Source organism: Lynx rufus, unplaced genomic scaffold (genome assembly GCF_022079265.1).
Source record: "Lynx rufus isolate CCGP_SWC_20201006 ecotype Redwood Valley unplaced genomic scaffold, mLynRuf1.p SCAF_21, whole genome shotgun sequence".
NCBI classification, from domain to species: Eukaryota; Metazoa; Chordata; class Mammalia; order Carnivora; family Felidae; genus Lynx; species Lynx rufus.
The window spans coordinates 10,788,107-10,806,966 of NW_025814836.1; the positions used below are offsets into that span (position 1 = coordinate 10,788,107).

The 18,860-nt window shown below is 39.6% G+C and overlaps 1 protein-coding gene across 3 annotated transcripts in view; it reads right to left on the bottom strand.

The window, feature by feature from the left end:
* LRRC28 (leucine rich repeat containing 28) overlaps nucleotides 1–18,860 on the bottom strand; it is a 152,215-nt gene that overhangs the window by 25,769 nt on the left and 107,586 nt on the right. For all 3 annotated transcript variants that reach the window (XM_047086715.1, XM_047086716.1, XM_047086714.1), the window contains one exon: nucleotides 15,990–16,092. In XM_047086715.1, coding sequence (XP_046942671.1) covers nucleotides 15,990–16,092 — 103 coding nt within the window. The remainder of the gene's footprint in view (nucleotides 1–15,989; nucleotides 16,093–18,860) is intronic.

Here is an 18,860-nt window from a genome sequence, read left to right on the forward strand (position 1 = left end):
ACTAGACTAACCAGAGAGAAGACACAAATTACCAATATCAGGAATGAGAAAGGAGACATTGCCCAACTTCTACAGATAATAAAAAGGCAATAAGCAACTTTATGCTAATACAAAGTCCTTGAAGGATAAAAATTAGAAAGCTCACTCAAGAAATAGGTAAGTTGAACAGCCCTATATTTAAAGAAGTTGAATTTTAGTTAAAAGGTTGGAATACTTCTCAACTCATTCTATGAAGCCAGTATTATCCTGATACAAAAACCAGACAAACACATTTCAAGAGAAAAAAACAAAACAAAACAAAACAAAACAAAACCCAGCATCACTCTTGAACATAGTTGGAAAAAGTCTAGACAAGATTTTAGCAAAGTGAATTCAACAATGTATCAAGCTACTATGACCAAATGAGGTTTATCTTACTAATTAAGATTGCACTAATATGAGAAAATCAATGTAAATCACTATACTAAAACTTAAAAGAAAAATAACCATAAAGTCATTTCAATAGATACAGAAAAATTGTCTAACAAAATTCAACACCCATTCCAGGGAGAAAAGAAAAAAAAAAAAAAAAACCCTCTTAGCAAATTAGGAATAGAAGGGAGTTTATTCATCTGATAAAAGCTATCTATGACAAAACAACAATTAATACTATACTTGGTAAAAGACTGTTTTCCCAATAAGTTCAGCAAGACAAACATATTTGTTCTCTACTTCTATTTAACATTGTACAGAGCTTACAGCCAGTGTAATAAAGCAAGAAAAAGAAATAAAGGGCAACTAGATTCTTTTTAAGGAAGAAGTAAAACTGCCTTTCCTCCCCAAAGACACTACTGTGTATGTAGAAAGTCCAAAAGAACCTACACACACCAAAACAACAACAACAACAACAAAAAAAACCACCAAAAAACAAAACAACAATAACAACAAAACTACTGGAACTATGAAGTGAGCTTAGCAAGTTTGGAGGATACAAGATCAATATACAAAATTATTTGTACTCTATATGGTAGCAATAATCACTGGAAATGAAAAAGATTTAAATATCATATATGATAGAATGAAAAATATGAAATATTTAGGGATAAATTTGATGAAAGATATCCATGACCTGTACACTGAAAAGTACAAAATACTGCTGAGAAAGGAAGATATTTATTGTGATCATAGTTTTAAAGGCTCAAAACTGCTAAGATATTAATTCTCCTCAAATTGATCTATAATTTAATACAATCAAAATCACAGCAGGTTTTCTTTTTAAATATATGTTGAAATTCTGGTTCTAAAATTTACGTAGAAATGCTGAACAATTAGAATAACCTAACAATTTGGAAGATAAATTTGGAGGACTAACACTACCTAATTTTAAGACTTACAGTAAAATTATGGTAATCAAGACAATATGGTGTTGTTGTCAAACAGACTAATAGATCAATGGAGCAAGGAGAGTTTCTAAAAATAGACCTACAAGGGCGCCTGGGTGGCGCAGTCGGTTAAGCGTCCGACTTCAGCCGGGTCACGATCTCGCGGTCCGTGAGTTCGAGCCCCGCGTCGGGCTCTGGGCTGATGGCTCAGAGCCTGGAGCCTGTTTCCGATTCTGTGTCTCCCTCTCTCTCTGTCCCTCCCCCGTTCATGCTCTGTCTCTCTCTGTCCCAAAAATAAATAAACGTTGAAAAAAAAAAAATTAAAAAAAATAAAAATAAAAATAAAAATAGACCTACACATATAAGGACAACTAATTTTCAACAAAGGTACAGTGGAGAAAGGAAAGTACTTTTAACAGATGGTGTGGGAATAACTGTATATCCACATGCAAAAAAAAAAAAAAAAAGGAACTTTAGCCATACTTGTACCATATACAAAAATTAATTCAAAATGAATCACAGACCAAAATGTAAACATAAACCTTAAAAATTCCAGGAGACAATCCAGGAGAAAACCGTTGTGATCTGGGTTACACCAAAAGCAAGATCCACAAAGGGACACATTGATACAATGGACTACATCAAAATAAAAAATGTCTGCTCTTTAAAAGGCCTCGTTAAGACAATGAAGAGACAAGCCATGGACTGGGAGAAAATATTTGCAAAGTATACAGAAGATAAAAGATTTGTATCCAGAATCTATAAAGAACTTTCAAAACTCAATGAGAACACAAATATCCAAAAAAAACAATGGGGAAAAGATGTACATAGACACTATGTCAAAGCAGATATAAGGATGGCAAATAACACAAGCAAAGATGTACACTCTTACTCACTGGAAAAATGCAATTTAAAAATATAATGAAATATCACTGCAGAACAGTTAGGGTGGATAAATTTAAAAGGCTGACTATTCCCAAAGTGGCAAAAATAGGGAAGAACTGAAAATCTCTTATATTGCAGGTGGGAATGTAAAATGGCGCAGTCATTTTTTGGAAGTTTGTCAGTTCCCTAAAAAATTAAGGATATATATGGTCCAGACTCTCCTCTCCTAGATATTTATCCAAGTAAATTTAAGTCTAGGACCATTAAAAGGCAGTTAACATATGTCCATAGCAGCTTTATTTGTAATAAAGTCAAACACTAGAACCAACACATATGCGCATTAACAAGTAAACAGAAACAATCTGTGGTATAGCCATAGAATGGAATTCTATATAACAATAAAAAAGAATGAACTACTGATACACACTACATCATGAATAAATCTCCAAAGCCTTATGCTGAGTGAAAGGAGCCAGACCAAAACAGAGTGTACACTATTTAACTCATTCATATAAAACTCTAGAAAATACAAATTAGTGTATAATAACAGAACACAGATCAGTGGTTGTCTGGAGACAGGATGAGGGCAGGAAGGAATGACTATCAAGGGGCATGAGAAAACTTAGGGATGGATATGTTTATGATCTTAATTGTACAGATGGTTTCAGGAGATGTGTGTGTGTGTGTTTGTGTGTGTGTGTGTGTGTGTGTGTGTGTGTGTGTGTGTGTGTGATATACACACTAGGAGAAGCAAAGCAAAATAAATACAAAGTATGGATAGGATATTGAAAAACATAAGAACTGAAATTGATGAAAAGGAAACAAAGCATAGAAAGTATAAATAAAAACAAAACCTGGTTCTTTCAAATAAAAAATGTACCCGGCATGTATTGATCAAAGGAAAAAGCAGAGAAATTTGCTGGAGAGTGTGGGTTTCAGCTGGATAGTGAAGGCTGCTGAGGTGTTACTGGGCATCCTTTTGCTGGTTGCTGCACAGAAAAGAGCACCCTGGACGCGGGAAGGAAACCCCTGTTCTGACCTTGCACTATCTCTCTAGGGCCCTCTATTGAGAAAGTTTCATATAAATCAACGACAAAGGAAAACATTCTACAAGCGTCAGTCCCAAGGAAAAGGGTAGATCTGGAACTGAGAAGCAATAAACTGATAAAAGGCACACATACTTGAGTCCTCTCCACAGGGAGATAATGCAATTTGAGGCCTAGCATAATGTCACAGTTCCTTATATACTGCATCTGGCAGGCACTCAAAACTAACTAGGTACAATATAGATAAAACTATCTAAAATAAAATCAAGAGAAACAGATTTAAAAAAAGAATTTTAAAAAAGATGTAAGGTTATGGAATTATCACATACAAACTTTACAGTAACCATTCTTAATATGTCTAAGGAGCGCCCTAAGATTGAGAATTTCAATGGGAGCTATAACACATGTGGTGTTAGACTATGAACAAATCTGGGGCACCTGGATGGCTACATTGGTTGAGTGTCCAACTCCTGATTTTGGCTCAGGTCATGATCTCACAGTTTGTGAGATCGAGTCCCGTGTGGAGTTCTGTGCTGACAGCATGGAGCCTACTTGGATTCTCCCTCTCTCTCTCTGCTCCTCCTCTGCTTGCGTCCTTTCTCTCTCTCTCACAAAATAAATAAACATGAAAAAAAATCTCTCTCTCAAAATAAATAAATAAACATGAAAAAAAAAAAAGAAATATGAGAGAACAGTATTCCAGATAGAGGAAAAACAGGTGCAAAGAGGCAGGAGTCTGGTGTGCTCAAGAGAAAGGGAGGAGCAAAAATGGCTAAGTGGACGTTAGAAGGGAGAGAGTGATAGGAGAGGAATTCAAAGGTGTAACCTACAAGACAAGTCATGTACATGCTCACAGGTCACTTCCAAGTCTCTGGCTTTTATGCTAAGTATAAGGAATGCCAAGAGTGATGACTGAGTACAGGCAAAACGGGATCTGTGTTTTGACTTGGCTAGGATCACCAGACACTATGTAGAGAATAGACTAATGGAGGCTGAGACAGAAGTAGGAAGGCTACTGTTATAATCCAGGTGGGAGATGATGGTAATTTAGGTCAAAGTGACAGTAAAGAAGTAGTAAGAAGTGACAAGAGCCTGAATATATTTTTGAATGTACAACCAACAGGCTATGTGATGAGTTGGTTGTGGGATGTGAGAGAAAGCGAAATCAAAGACCCCAAAGCTTTTGGGCAGAGTAACTGGAGGAATGAAGTTTCTATCGACTAAGATGTAGCAGACTGTGGGGGCGCCTGGGTGGCGCAGTCGGTTAAGCGTCCGACTTCAGCCAGGTCACGATCTCACGGTCCGTGAGTTTGAGCCCCGCGTCAGGCTCTGGGCTAATGGCTCGGAGCCTGGAGTCTGTTTCCCATTCTGTGTCTCCCTCTCTCTCTGCCCCTCCCCCCTTCATGCTCTGTCTCTCTCTGTCCCAAAAATAAATAAAACGTTGAAAAAAAATTAAAAAAAAAAAAAGATGTAGCAGACTGTGGAAGACTGAGTTGAGAGATAAGGGAATTAGGAGTTTGATTATAGATATGTTAACATTTAATTGTACACATCTATGCGGAAATGCCAACTGGATGCGGTTGGATATGAGTCAGACCAAGTGGTCCAGGCTGAATGAAGCTTGCTTTATTTGGGAATCATGCATGAATAATATTTAAAGCATAATTGTGATGGCATGAAATAACTGGCAATGCTTCTTATTGGGAGTGCTTTTAGCAGTTAGTGGGGGCACAAGTTCTTAACTGTTTAGAACTTTTGTGTGCATTGCAAGACATTTAGCATCCTAACACATGTCAGTAGGGACCCCAGGCTTAAAGCCGACTCCCTCCCCAACTTACACACATTTCCAAACACCCTGGAGTGGAGCATTACTGTTCCTGATTGAGAATCACTGACCTAGAGAATAGGTACAGATGGAGGAGATTTTGAGTCCTGATCCCCGTATATAGTGAACAGGGGAATACATTTTAGTCTTTACTAAAAATGCACCACGGCCACTCCTGCCTACAGGCCACACCAGGCCTGAAAATTTCCACATCCTGTCACTCCAAATACAAATCTTACTCATCATCCCAAATCCAATTCCTTTATAAACTCTTCTCTGATATCCTCTCTTGCCAATGATCTACCACAATGTTTGAAGTTTCTATTACACATTTTCTAACTGTATTATAGGTGTTCTGCTGCTGTTCATTCGTGTTCAAGGTTTCTCTTCTATCTAGCAGTTTCCATACTGATAGCTAAGCAGTTCCAAATACAGATCCGTTGTTTTGAGTCATCACACATAGATAAAGAAGTCTGAAAGAGAAAAGATAAAAAGGAAATGGGAAAAAGAACACTGAGTCATCCATATGGTGGGAGAAAAATAACTTGGGGGTGCTCACCGGGGCCCATCACAAGTCTCAGGGTCAGGAGATGTGCTAGCAACCTAATAAGCATTAGAAATATCTGTATTTGGTTACCCAGCAGGATGGCCACATTTAGGGAAATGAATATACAGGAAAATGACAGTAATCTGTCAAACAGGATTTTGGAAAAGGTCTTATTTATGGATTAAATTAAATGTATCTTGAGTCGTGTGTGTTGGGGGCGGGGGTGGGTACTATGAGGTGCTATAACATATACCAGTTAATTCTGTTAAAACAACCGACAAGCCACAGACTGGTGGGAAATATGTGCAAATCACATATTTGATGAAAGACATGTATTCAGAATATATAAAGAACTCTCAAGAAAGTCAATAATTTAAAACAATCCAATTTTTAAAAAATGACTGAAAGATTGGAACATGCTTTACCAAAGAAGATATATGGATAGAAATAAGCATATGAAAAGATGTTCAACCTCAGTAGTCACTAGGGAAATACAAATTAAAATGAGGTATCATTACTTATTAGCATGTCTGAAAGGGGAAAAAAAAAACCGACAAGAACTCTTATAAGTTGCTCACAGAAGTACAAAATGGCACAGCCATTTTGGAAAACAGTTCAGTTTTTTATAAAGTTAAACATACACTTAACCATATGACCCAGCAAATGCATTCTCAGGTATCCTACCCAAGTGAAATGAAAATTTATGTTCACACAAAACTCTATATATGAATGTTTATAAAAGCTTATATTATTCCATTTGCATGACATTCTGGAAAGGGTAAAGTATAGGGACACAAAACAGACCACGGTTTCCAGGGGCTGGAGTGGGCAGCCAGAGGTTCATTTCCAAGGGACACGGGAAGACATTTTTGAGGTGAATGAACTATTCTGTATCCTGATTATAGTTGTGGCTTTATGACTGTATGTATTTGTTAAAATTCACAGGAATGTACACTAAAAGGTGACTGTTACTGTATGCAAATTATACCTTATTAAAACAAACAAAACCCAAACGGTCTTATGCTGGTGAAGCATGGTCCTGGAGCCCTGTGCCCTGTTAGTCATTAGCCTTTTGTTGTGGATTATGAGCTCTCAGGGGAGAAGCAGACCTGGCAGCTGGGGAACTCAGGGAACTTCGCCCAATAGCTGTTCACCAACTTGGGTAGAAATACTTCAATACCGTCAATAATTTCACAGCTGGTATGGGTGCACTCATGCAAACCAGCTATACACTCGCCTGTCAAATAATGTCAGAGTTTATATGAAAGTTTTCGCAAGATCTGCCTTTGCTATTTACTTTGCCTTTATCCCTCTGGCTTTCAAAAACCTCTGTTCACCCCATGTGATCACATAAGCACCAGAGTCTGTAGCAGCACACCTGTGGGTTGGCAGGAGAATTTTGCGGGTTAGAAAGATATTACCCTGATGAAGCATTCTGTGAAGTTGAGGACATGAATCTAAAGTTTATTTTATAATCATTGCTTCTTTCCTAATACAGACAAAATTAACATGAGAAGACCATATCCAAAATGCTATTATGCAGTATGGCCACTAAGTCTGAAAGCACAGGCAAACGCACAATAAATGATTCTTTTGATGATATACTACATGTAGCGTGATGATTAAATTTTTTGTATTAAGGTGGCTAGGCCATGGTAGCCAGATATTTGGTCCAACACTAGACCAGATGTTTCTGTGAAGGTATTTTTTGGATGAGATGAACATTTAAATCGGTAGACTTGGAATAAAGCTGATCACTCTCCGTGATGTGGGTGGGCCTCATCTAATCAGCTGCAGGCCTTAGGAGAGAAAGACTGAGGTCCTCTTCCAGATTGCCGTCAGACTCAAGCTGTCACATCAACTCCTCCTTGGGTGTCCAGCCAGCCCTGGAGCTTTCTGACTTGCCAGCCCCCACAATCATATGAGCCAATTCCTCAAAACAAATCAATCTCCCTCTCCCCCTCACCCCCACACACTTCCTATTGGTTCTGTTGCTGTGGAGAACCCTGGCTAATACACAAGGTAAAATAATATGATTTGCTTCCAAACTTTACAGCTACACTGCAGTATGAGAACCCTGGGCAGAACCATAAAACAATGCAAATGCAGAGTAAAAAACAAGCAAGTCATTTGTGAATTATTTACTTCACGCTCTTATTGCCTTAACAGCTGCTGCTTCTTAATACAATTGTGCATGAGCTATACATGGACACTGCCCAAAGAATTTAACAATACAGAGTAACAAATAAAGGTGTAGAAAACTGAAAGCCAGATTTTTCCTAATGCTTTCCTCATCTCCCATAATTAAAAAGACAAGTATCTGAAGGAAACTGCTGAAAAGGCTCACATTAACAAGTAAGTGGATCCTCATTTTATATGGAATCTAATTTCCCTTGGACAATTCTTTTAGCAGAAGTTCCTACTCTTCACCACTGGATATAAAAAGCTAATTAAATTCATTTTATGACACGTCTATTAAATGCCTTCTCTGCTTCATGCTGGAGAAAAGCTGCCGCTATGAAGAATGCAGGCAGGGGTGCCTGGGTGGCTCAGTTGGTTAAGCATCACACTCTTGATTTTGGCTCAGGTCATGATGTCACGGGTTCATGAGTTCGAACCCCACATCATGCTCTGTGCTGACAGCACAAAAACTGCTTGGGAATTCTCTGCCTCCCCCTCTCTCCACCTCTACCTCACTCGTGCACACATGCACTCTAAGAAAATAAATAAACATAAAACATTTAAAAAAAAAACACCAATGCAAGCTATAAGGGATGAGATTACATGAGTTAGGGGACCTGTCTGCTGGGCATGGCCAACCTCCCTTGATCTCATCAGATATGAAATATCCTACACCCCCATTACATGAAATGATGCAGGAACAAGAAAGGTATTTTCCGTCTCTACTCTCAAGGAGCTAGCAGAGGGGCTTAAACATACAGAGGTGACTCTAGACCAAAGTTGGAGGCAGTGTGCACAGTGCAGAGGTTACGAGTATGGACGATGAAGCAGATGATAACTCTATACCACCTGGCTTTGTGACCTGGGGCAGTTTACTTAATCTCTCTGAGCTCCGGTTTCTTCATTTCTAGAATGGGGCAAACATCGCAAGGGATGCTGGGAAGATGATGTGCAAGACACAGATAAAATCAGCGAGCACACTTCCTTGGCACACAAAAAAGGTAAAGCAATGTTTATAGCTGTTCTTGTTTCCTATTCTTACAATAAGTGATTCTTTTGGTAGCATACCACAATACACAGTGCAATGGTAAAATTTCTGAATCAAAACGTCAGTCTAGATGTTGCCGTGAAGGAATCTATTGTTCCAAATTAATATTAGCACCATGATATTCCAGGGAAAGGGAACAGGGATTCAGCTCTGTGAATGTGCAGGGCGCACAGGGTTAAACACACAGTTCCCTCCGGCCAGAATGTCTGGCCCATGGAAGAGAATGGCAAGTGGGAGAGCAGGCTGGAAAGCTAGTGTTGCACATCTCAATAAGAAGTGATTACGGAGGCACCTGGGTGGCTCAGTCAGCTGAGTGTCCAACTCTTGGTTTGGGTTCAGATCATGATCTCACGATTCATGGGACTGAGCTCCATGGTGGGTTCTGCGCTGACAGCGCGGAGCCTGCTTGGGATTCTTTCTCATCCACTCTCTCTGCCCCTTCTCTGCTTTCTCTCTCACAAAACAAATAAATACACTTAAAAAAAAAAAGAGGTGATTATGAAATGAATTGCCAGTAAGGAGGGATGGAAGCCCCATATATGTCTCAGTTTACAATGAAATAATTATTAGCTGGCAATTATGAAGCCTTGGTATCTTTGATTTCCAACTCAGTAGTTTTTATCACTTTAGATGAAATACCAAGGCGGTTACCAAAAAAAAAAAAAATTATGTATCTGAATCCTTAAGTGAGTTATAAAAATGAGTTAAAATCTGTCACAAATGTTAGTACTTTTGGCTTAATTATACAGATAGTTTACAGCAATTATCACACAATTTTCTTTCAACTCAATGTTTTCGGAGCTGCCGTTCAACATTTAACCCTAAATAAGCTATGTGAATGGTGACATCTTTGTGCCACTAAGATTATGTTCCAGAACATGTATGTCATTTAGCACATTAACTTGTATGCATTGTCACACTTATTTCACCTAACATGTTAAAATAATAAAATTCTCTTACCAAAAGCACCTAAATGATGATCTTGGAATTCCTTAGATAGTACATGATGTCATTTGCATGTTCATTATTGTGGGAACAGCTACTAGATTTACCCTCCCTTTAGCAAAAAAGTTTTTTTTCCCAGCTTAAATTACAGGGAAAGGAAAGGAGAAGTGGATAAGGAGAAGGACAGACACTGCCACCCAGAGAAAATGGGCCTTGGTCTGAATACAGTCTGCCACTTTGGCAGGGCCTCATTTAAGGCTTAGCTTCGTTCGGTCTGAGAATGCATTTATTATGCTTTTATTCTTGAGAAGTATTTTTGTGCTGGCTGCTAGGTTGACTGTTTTTTTGCTGTTGTTGTTTAGCACTTTAAAAATGTTGTTCTCCTGTTTCCTGGCCTTCGCAGTTTCTGATGAGAAGGTAACATTCTTCTGAATGATTCCTTTGTACGTAATTTGTCATTTTTCTCTGGTTGCTTTCAAGATTTTTTTACCTTTGATTTTTTTTTTAATTTAAATTTTAGTTAGTTAACATACAGTCAAATATTGGTTTCAGGAGGAGAATTCAGTGATTCATCACTTATATACAACACCCAGTGCTCATAATAACAAGTGCCTTCCTTAGTATCCATCACCCATTTAGCCCATCTCCCACTTACCTTCCTCTAACAACCTGCAGTTTGTTCCTTATCATTAAGAGTCTCTTGTGGTTTGTTTCCCTCTCTCTTCTCTTCCCATCCCTTTCCATGTGTTCATTTGTTTCATTTCTTAAGTTCCACATGTGAGTGAAATCATATACTATTTGTCTTTCTCTGACTTATTTCACTTAGCATAATACATTCTAGCTCAATACACCTCATTGCAAACAGCAAGATTTAATTCTTTTTGATGGCTGAGTAATATTCCATTGTATATACATACCACATCTTCTTTATACATTCATCAGTAGATGGATATTTGGGCTCTCTCCATAGTTTGGCTATTGTTGATAATGCTGCTTTGAACAATGAGGTACATGAACCCCTTGGAATCTGTATCCTTTGGGTAAATACCTAACAGTGCAATTGCTGGATTATAGGATAGTTCTATGTTTAGTTTCTTTTTTTTTTAAATGTTCATTTATTTTTGAGAGAAAGAGAAAGAGAGAGAGAGACAGTGTGAGCAGGGCAGGGTCAGAGAGAAAGGGAGACACAGAATTTGAAGCAGGCTCCAGGCTCTCCCCTGTCAGCAGAGAGCCCCACACAGGGCTAAAACCCACAAACTGTGAGATCATGACTTGAGCCAAAGTCGGATGCCCAACTGATTGAGCCACCCAGACACCCCTTGTTTTTAGTTTCTCGACGACCTCCATACTGTTCTCCAGAGCGGCTGCACCAGTTTACATTCCTACTGACAGTAGAAGAGAGCTCCCCCTTCTCCACATCCTTGCCAACACCTGTTGTTTCCTGTGTTGTTAATTTTAGCCATTCTGACAGGTGTGAGGTGTTACCTCATTGTATCTTTGGTTTGCAGTAGCTTTGCCTGGGCATTGTTTTCTTCATAATTTATACTGCTTAGGGTCCGCTGAGCCCATTGAAAATGTGAACTCAGGTCTTGCATCATATTTAGGAAATTTTCAGATGTGATTTCTTCAAACATTTTTGAGGCATTTCTCTTAGTTAAGAGAAAAATGAGGAAAAATTTGTGCCTTCTGGGACACCAATTATACCTCTATCAGGCTTTTCTACATTGTCTGGCAGATCCCTGATGCTGTGTGTTCATTTTTGTTTCCAATCCTTCTTCTCTGTTCCTCACACTGAATGATTTCTATTGTTCTACCTCCCAGCTCACTGCCTCTTCCTCTGTTATACCCATTCTACTCTTAAGCCCATCAAGTCAAGTTTTTATTTCAGATATTGTATTTCAACTCTAGAATTTCCATTTGTTTCTTTTGTATAGTTTCTTTTTTTCCCCTGGTCTTTTATTCACTGCAAACTTATTTTTCTTTACTTCATTGAGAATAGTTCTTTTAAAGTCCTCATCGGCCAACATTTTGGGTCCTCTCAAGCAGGTTGGTCTCTGCTGATTGTCTTTTCCCTTGAGAATAGGTCACATTTTTCCTTAATTATTCAAATGTAATTTTGGGTTGTGTCCTGGACACTGTGAAAGTTATACTGTGAAGATGCTGGATTCTGTTATATTCCTCTAAAACTAGAAAGGAGTGTTAACGTTTTTGTTTTCATAAACAATTAATTACTTTGTCGGAACCAAACTGAAAACTCTCTCTTTGGTATTTTTATCTGTAGCTACACTGTTTTGTGCTTGCCCCAAAGTGTGGTTCAGGTATCTAATATTGCTTGTTATTAGATGGGGAGCAGCCACTACATAAAAATAGACTGTAATATAAAGGCTATTTTTCTAGACTGCTGGGTTAACTCGGAACTCAGAATGCATTTCTCATATAAACAATTCTGTTACCTTAAGTGGTTCTATTAATCAAGTCATTTAACCAACCTGCACCCCAATCCAGCTGTTTTTACAAAAGAAAAAGCAAAGCAGTGGCTCAGTTTTCTTTTCCGCATATGATCAGACAACTGAAAAAAATAACTGGTATAGGATAACTTTTACCATTAAGTTCTCTCAAATAGGCAAATGTGCCAATTACCATTCTCTAAAATTCTAATGGGAGGGACTTCTCTTTGTAGGTAAAATACAGAAGAACTGAAGACATTTACTCCTATAGTAACAATCAGAAAGAGCCAGACAAAATAAAAACCATACTTTTCCATGAAACTAGCAAAGAGCAGTGGATGCAAGGAAGCTGTGAGGGCCAGTCTCCAAGATGGCGCCCACGACCTCCCCTCCTAGTATCCGCTCCCTTAAGAAGTCTCCTCCCCCAGTGAGTAGGAGTTACCTGTGTAATCAATAGGATAAAACAGAAATGACCATGTGTAACTTCAAGGCTAGGTCACAAAAAATATTCCCATGCTCTACACTTCTATCACTCTACCTCTCTTAAGGTATTTATTTTTTGTATTACAGCCATTTTATGTATTAGGATTAACATCTAAGTTATCTTTGTTTTTTCCACAATTCTTAGCACAGGGCTGACTTGCTAGTTACTGATGAATAATTATATGACAAATAAATGAACATCTTATAAGGAGGTGCTAACTTTATTTCCACCAAAGATAACTGTGTGAGACTTCTGAGGTTTCTTGAAACTGTATGACATTTGTTATTTGCTGTATTTATATCTGTTTATAATTTTATATATGATTCTGTATTCTCCTTCTGAGATACGAATTATACACATAGCAGATTTTTTTTATATTGTGCCACAAGTCCCCAAAGCTGTGTTCATTCTGCTCTGTTGCTCTAATTCTTAGACTCTCTCTCCATCGGAAGAGGGAATGTAATTGTTTCAGAGATGGTGCGGTACAGCAGAAGCCACTGTGCCCTTCTATTCCAGGCCTGCATCTAAGAAGCAACACGTGAGAGCAGTAGAGAACCAAGCATGTTGAACCTTAGGTTCTCTGCTTGACTATCATCTCCTTAAAGAGAATTAGCATCAAGTCTGATCAATTATTTATTGTTTATTTGGATCCCTGGTTAGATTATATGGTTTTACTCATCACTGTATGGCCATTGTCTGACATATGATCACAGCAGTCGCTCAATAAATATTCACTGAATGAACTAAGTGAACCAAGATCCTTGTTCAGAATCAAGAAGCACACTTTCTAGGCCTCAAAAACCCTTTTGCTCTTTATATTAGGTTCACCTCAGATCCTTGTTCTACTCTTTGCCCTTCCTTCTCCCAGCGCCCCCCCCCACTTTGACTTGGAATAGGGGAGTCCCTTTGCATATATTCAACAAGACAGAGAAAGTGAAGGGGGTCCCTTAATTCTGTTGCCAAACCTTCAGTAACCACCATCTATTAGAATTCTGAGTACAGGGTTGCCTCGGTGGTTCAGGTGACTGAGTATCTGACTTCACTCAGCTCACGTCATGATCTCATGGTTCGTGAGTCTGAGCCCCACATGGGGCTCTCTGCTGTCAGCATGGAGCCCGTTTCAGATCCGCTGTCCCCCTCTCTCTCTCTGCATTTCCCCTTACACACTCTCTCTCAAAAATAAACATTAAAAAAAAAAGAATTCTGAGTACATTTTGCCACAAAATATCATGGAATTTTGGGGGGGTGCAAAATGGGGTTAAATGACTTTTTAATAAGTTGGCTAGGAATATAACCACCTGAATTGATCGTAGTGAGAAATGCATTCTGAGTAAAACCACAGACTAAATATGCCTTTTGGATCACAGTTCATCTGTAAGTGGGACTACACTTACTACTACCAAAAACTACTAATATTACAAAACCGATTGTCTGATACTGTCCTCTGAATATTTTTCTTACCACTACTTCCACAGGAAGGTGTTAATAGTAATAATAAAGGTAGACTACTGGCTAATAATTTGCATATTTTGCCCTATTATTTATACTCTCAAAGATTTGGAGCTCTTATAAAATTCACTACTTCTGCTACCAGACACCAAGGTAAACATGAAAAAGTGTCTCCGTATTCAGCACAGTCAATAACATCCATATCTATACACCAAAGTAGAAGGCTCTTTATCTTAAGTAAAAGCTGTTCCTTAATTGTGGTAGAGACTTCTGTGCAGTCTCTGAAGGCTTAGGTGGGGGGAAAACTGCCTTCAGCCTTGGAGCCTGCTTGCATCATTCTGTGTATCTTGGTAAGGGAGGGCATTTTACTTACCACTTGGAAGAATTAGGCTGTATTACAGATCATTTAAGAACTCATTAGGATTAATGACTGAGTAGTATCACAGCTGTCACATAATCAGCTGTCGAAAAATCACCGAGCTAAAAACTCCACCACACATTCTATTATCTCTGCTTCACAGAAGGTTCTGAACTACATCTCTGGGCTTGTATTTCATCAGCCTACGTGCGCACTTCGAAGCATCATCGAAGGCTCTTCCAAGATAACAAGTGTATAATTTTTCCTAAGGGAAGGCTGTTATTCCTAGGAATGCCCTCTCTGGGGCCATCACTGCTCAGAGCCCATCCTCTGGAGCCAGGCCAACAGGGGAGTGGCTGTTCTCTGTGTACAAGCTTATTGTCATCGTTCTTGCCAGAACTACATATAGTATGAACCAGGTTACGCAGGGTGTCAGGATTATAAGGACAGAGTGAAATATATGGGCTAAGTAGCCTCAAAGATCTCCCAAATATTCTTTGGCTGTTTATGTGAGGAAAGTTAGGCCAGTTAAAAGCAGGCTCTGGTAGCCAAGTTGTCCTATATTAATCCCATACCACTCTAGGAAACATCTTAAGGTGGTTCTGTCTCACTCTTATAGAAGAAGAAGCTGAAGGGCGCCTGGGTGGCTCAGTTGGTTAAGCATCCAACTTTGGCTCAGGTCATGATCTCACGGCTCATGAGTTCAAGTCCCACGTTGGGGCTCAGAGCCCCAACAGCTCAGAGCTCGGAGCTGCTTCAGATTCTGTGTTTCCCTCTCTCTCTCTCTGACCCTCCCTCACTCACGCTCTGTCTCTCTCTCTTTCTCTCTCTCTCAAAAATAAGTAAAACAAAATAAAGGAAAATAAAAAGCTGAAACTGCTTTTCTAAAAGCCTGACTGAGAAAGATTATTGCTGCTCTGAAAATAAAAGCCTATCACTTTCCTTGAACTGAAACATCTGTTTTGGTTGCCAGAATCATGATTCGTATTAAGGGACTATTTCAAATGTTGCATTCTAAATATTTCGAAATGGTCAAGTTCTAGATACTAGGGCTATTCCTGGAGTAAAACTGTCACTGCAGTGGAGTGCAGAAGCTTTTAAGTTCATGCTGATTCCTCCAGTTTCAGTGACTGATACTACTGAGTTTATAATAGTATACATGGATTCGTTTTTGACTGGAAAATAATAAACCACTTGCTTACTAACTGAACTGGAAGTATAATACTGCAAATTGATTGCCCAATATTCTTAGTTGCAAAAGGTATTTGGTTTAGCATATTAAGGCCAAAGACAAAATCAAAAATGATTATCCAAAGTTCACCTATTTCTAAGTTACATCAGGACCAAAAAATGAAATAGAAATGAGCGTGGAAAAGAGTTTAGCTATAGTATAAAATACGAAATCAGCCTTACCCACTGCACCCGACGACTTTATTGTACAGATAGGATGGCAAGCCTTTCAGGTGAATGTTGTTATCCACGTATACGTATTGTAGTTCTCGAGATCGACCTAAATCTGGATTAGAAAGAGAAGAACTGTAATTCCCATAACTACATACTAGCACGATGTGAAATGTAAAATGTAATCCATAATATCAGAATAATTCAAAGTTTCTATTCTGGAAGACAAACTGTTATAGATTTCATTGAACTCTGCATATGTAACCAAGCTCACATAGTAGATTATGTGCATCAGAAAACGTGACTGTATGGGGCACCTGGGTGGCTCAGTTGGTTGAGTGTCTGAATTTGGCTCCAGTCATGATCTCACGGTTCATGAGTTCAAGTCCCATATCGGGCTTGCTGCTGTCAGAACAGAGCCTGCTTCAGATCCTGTCTCCCTCTCTCTCTGCCTCTCCCCTGCTCGTACTCTGTATCAAAAATAAATAAACATTAAAAAAAAAAAAAAGAAAACGTGACTATAGAAAAATTACCTAACCCACCTGGACCTTGATTTCTTGAACTGTAAGATGAGATAAATGGGAATTGAATATTATTAAATTTCCTTCCCACACAGAACTTCTATGACTTTTTATAAACAATTTTAATTTAAGAATAATGTTTGTTGTAGGTCTTCATTCAGTTTCATCTTCCTCCAATGGAAAGTTGGCAGATCAGCCTAGACCAGCTTAGTTCTACCCCTGTATTAACCAGTGTCTCACCTGCCCCGGGCAGAGAGATGGGAACAGCAGAAGTGGGGCAGGGCGAGGGATCAGGCCCTGGCTGGGCTGAAGTCTCTGGAGCTAGGCTGATGTAGGAAAGGAACAAGTGTCCAATGCTGCAGGGAGAGGAAGAAGAAAAGGGAACTCTAAATCTCAGTCCCCTAGTGAGGTATGAAAGCATGGTGGACAAGGCCAATAAGGATGGGAATGGGCCTTGTTAAAAAGAAAACCACAGGCCCAGAATGGAGTCACTTATGCTCGGCCACGTCACCAAACAGGGGCTTAATACCTAACCTAATTGCAGTTTCAATCCCCCCACCCCCACCCCGGAATGTACCCTTTAACCAGTCAACATGGAATTTCCTGGTCAGCACCAGGAAATTTACTGATAGACCCCATCCGTTCCCCTTAGCGGGGCAATCTTGCCTGAAACAATGCATTCTTTCCTAATAATTTCCTTTTTACTGCTCCCTCTCTGCCTTTAAAGATTTTTTCTTTTCTACAGCCTGACAGAACTCCTTTCTACTTGCTAGATGGAATACTGCTCCGTTATCACTTAAGCCAATTAGATCTTCAAACTGACTCAGTTGAATTTTTGTTATTTAATAGTATGTACCGGGAATGGGGGGCCCAAAAAGAGGGGTCTGCAACAGGAACAGGTGTGCCGAAAGAGACAGAATCCAGATGTTTTCCAGAAGCAGCTGGGCAATGGGGGAGCCAAGACTGGAGGGGGGACTCGGTGAAGAGATGAGGCACAGAGTTAACGAAGGCAGTAGAGACACTTCCAAGTGCTAAGGACGTCCCTTCCTGCCTACCATGTGCCCAAGAATATTCAACCACCTTCCTTTCCACTCCTAGCACTCACTGGGTGGGTCTCTTTGTCTTCACTGCCACAGAACAGAGTCCTCAGCAGCCTTGCTAACCCTCTACTCCCTGAAGCAAGAGCATCATTTTTGAAAAATTTTCTGGAGTTCTGTTTGTGCAAACAGGCAACAGGCTTCTGAAGTATATCTCTTCCCTGCAGTTCTGCAGTTTGGGAAAGACTGGGGGGATCCATAGAGCTAAATTAGGGTGTTCTTAAGTATATTTACATCTCAAGAGAAAACCCACTTACCCATGAAGGACCTTGCAGGCACTGTGGTAGGCCTTGGGGATAGAGATGAGAGTATGTAGTAATACAGATGAAGACGGACAGGAAAAAAAGAGAACTGTCAGTACAATCACTGCCCTAGAAAGTGGCTTATAGAAGTTTTATGGATTCACAGCTGGGTTCTGGACACTCTGTTACAGAAGGTGGGAGGGGTGATAGAAGACTGAGGTAAGAAGGGCTCCTTGTGGCATCGGGTGGGGAAGGGTCCATATTGCCTCCTCCTTCCCACTGCTAGTCCTATCATAATCCCGATAATCCTGTCCGGGACTAGCACTAGAGAAAGACACAAAAAGAGGAAGCAAAGATGGCGGTGCTGGGAGTCAACAAAGAGGAAGTGGCAACTCTCAGGGAGAAAAAATAATTTCCGGGCTGCTGGCTAGAGATGCCCTTCCCCAGTGTGGTGGCTTAACGATATCTAACAAAAAGAAGAGGCAGAAATGGTATGTGACTGCAGACAGTAAGCCACAGAAGGCATTGTGGCTTCCTCTTTGCTTTCTGCCTTGGATCACTCATTCTGGAGGAAGACAACTTCCTGGTCAGAAGAGACTTCCAGCAGATTTCTGGAGAAGAATTGAGCCCATGGCCAGCAGCCATGTGAGTGAGCCATCTTGGAAGTAGCCCCTCCAAGTCACAGGTCCAGTCTTCACATTACTGCAACCCCAAGGCTATGGAAATGTCCTGTTCGTCCTCAAATCTTGGATATTAATTTCAGCATCCAACAACGGATCTTGGTTTGCAATAATTACTGCACGGTATTTATCTAATGCTATACCATCTTTCTGTCTACATTTATTAAGTGCAATTCGGTAAGGAAGAGCCTTCCCTTCCTTCCTATTTATGTATTTGACTGATTTTTTTAAGTTTATTTATTTATTTAGAGGGAGACAGAAATAGCACAAGTGGAGGAGGGGCAGAGAGAGAGGGAGACGGGGAGAGGGAGAGAGAGAGAGAGAGAGAGAGAATCCCAAGCAG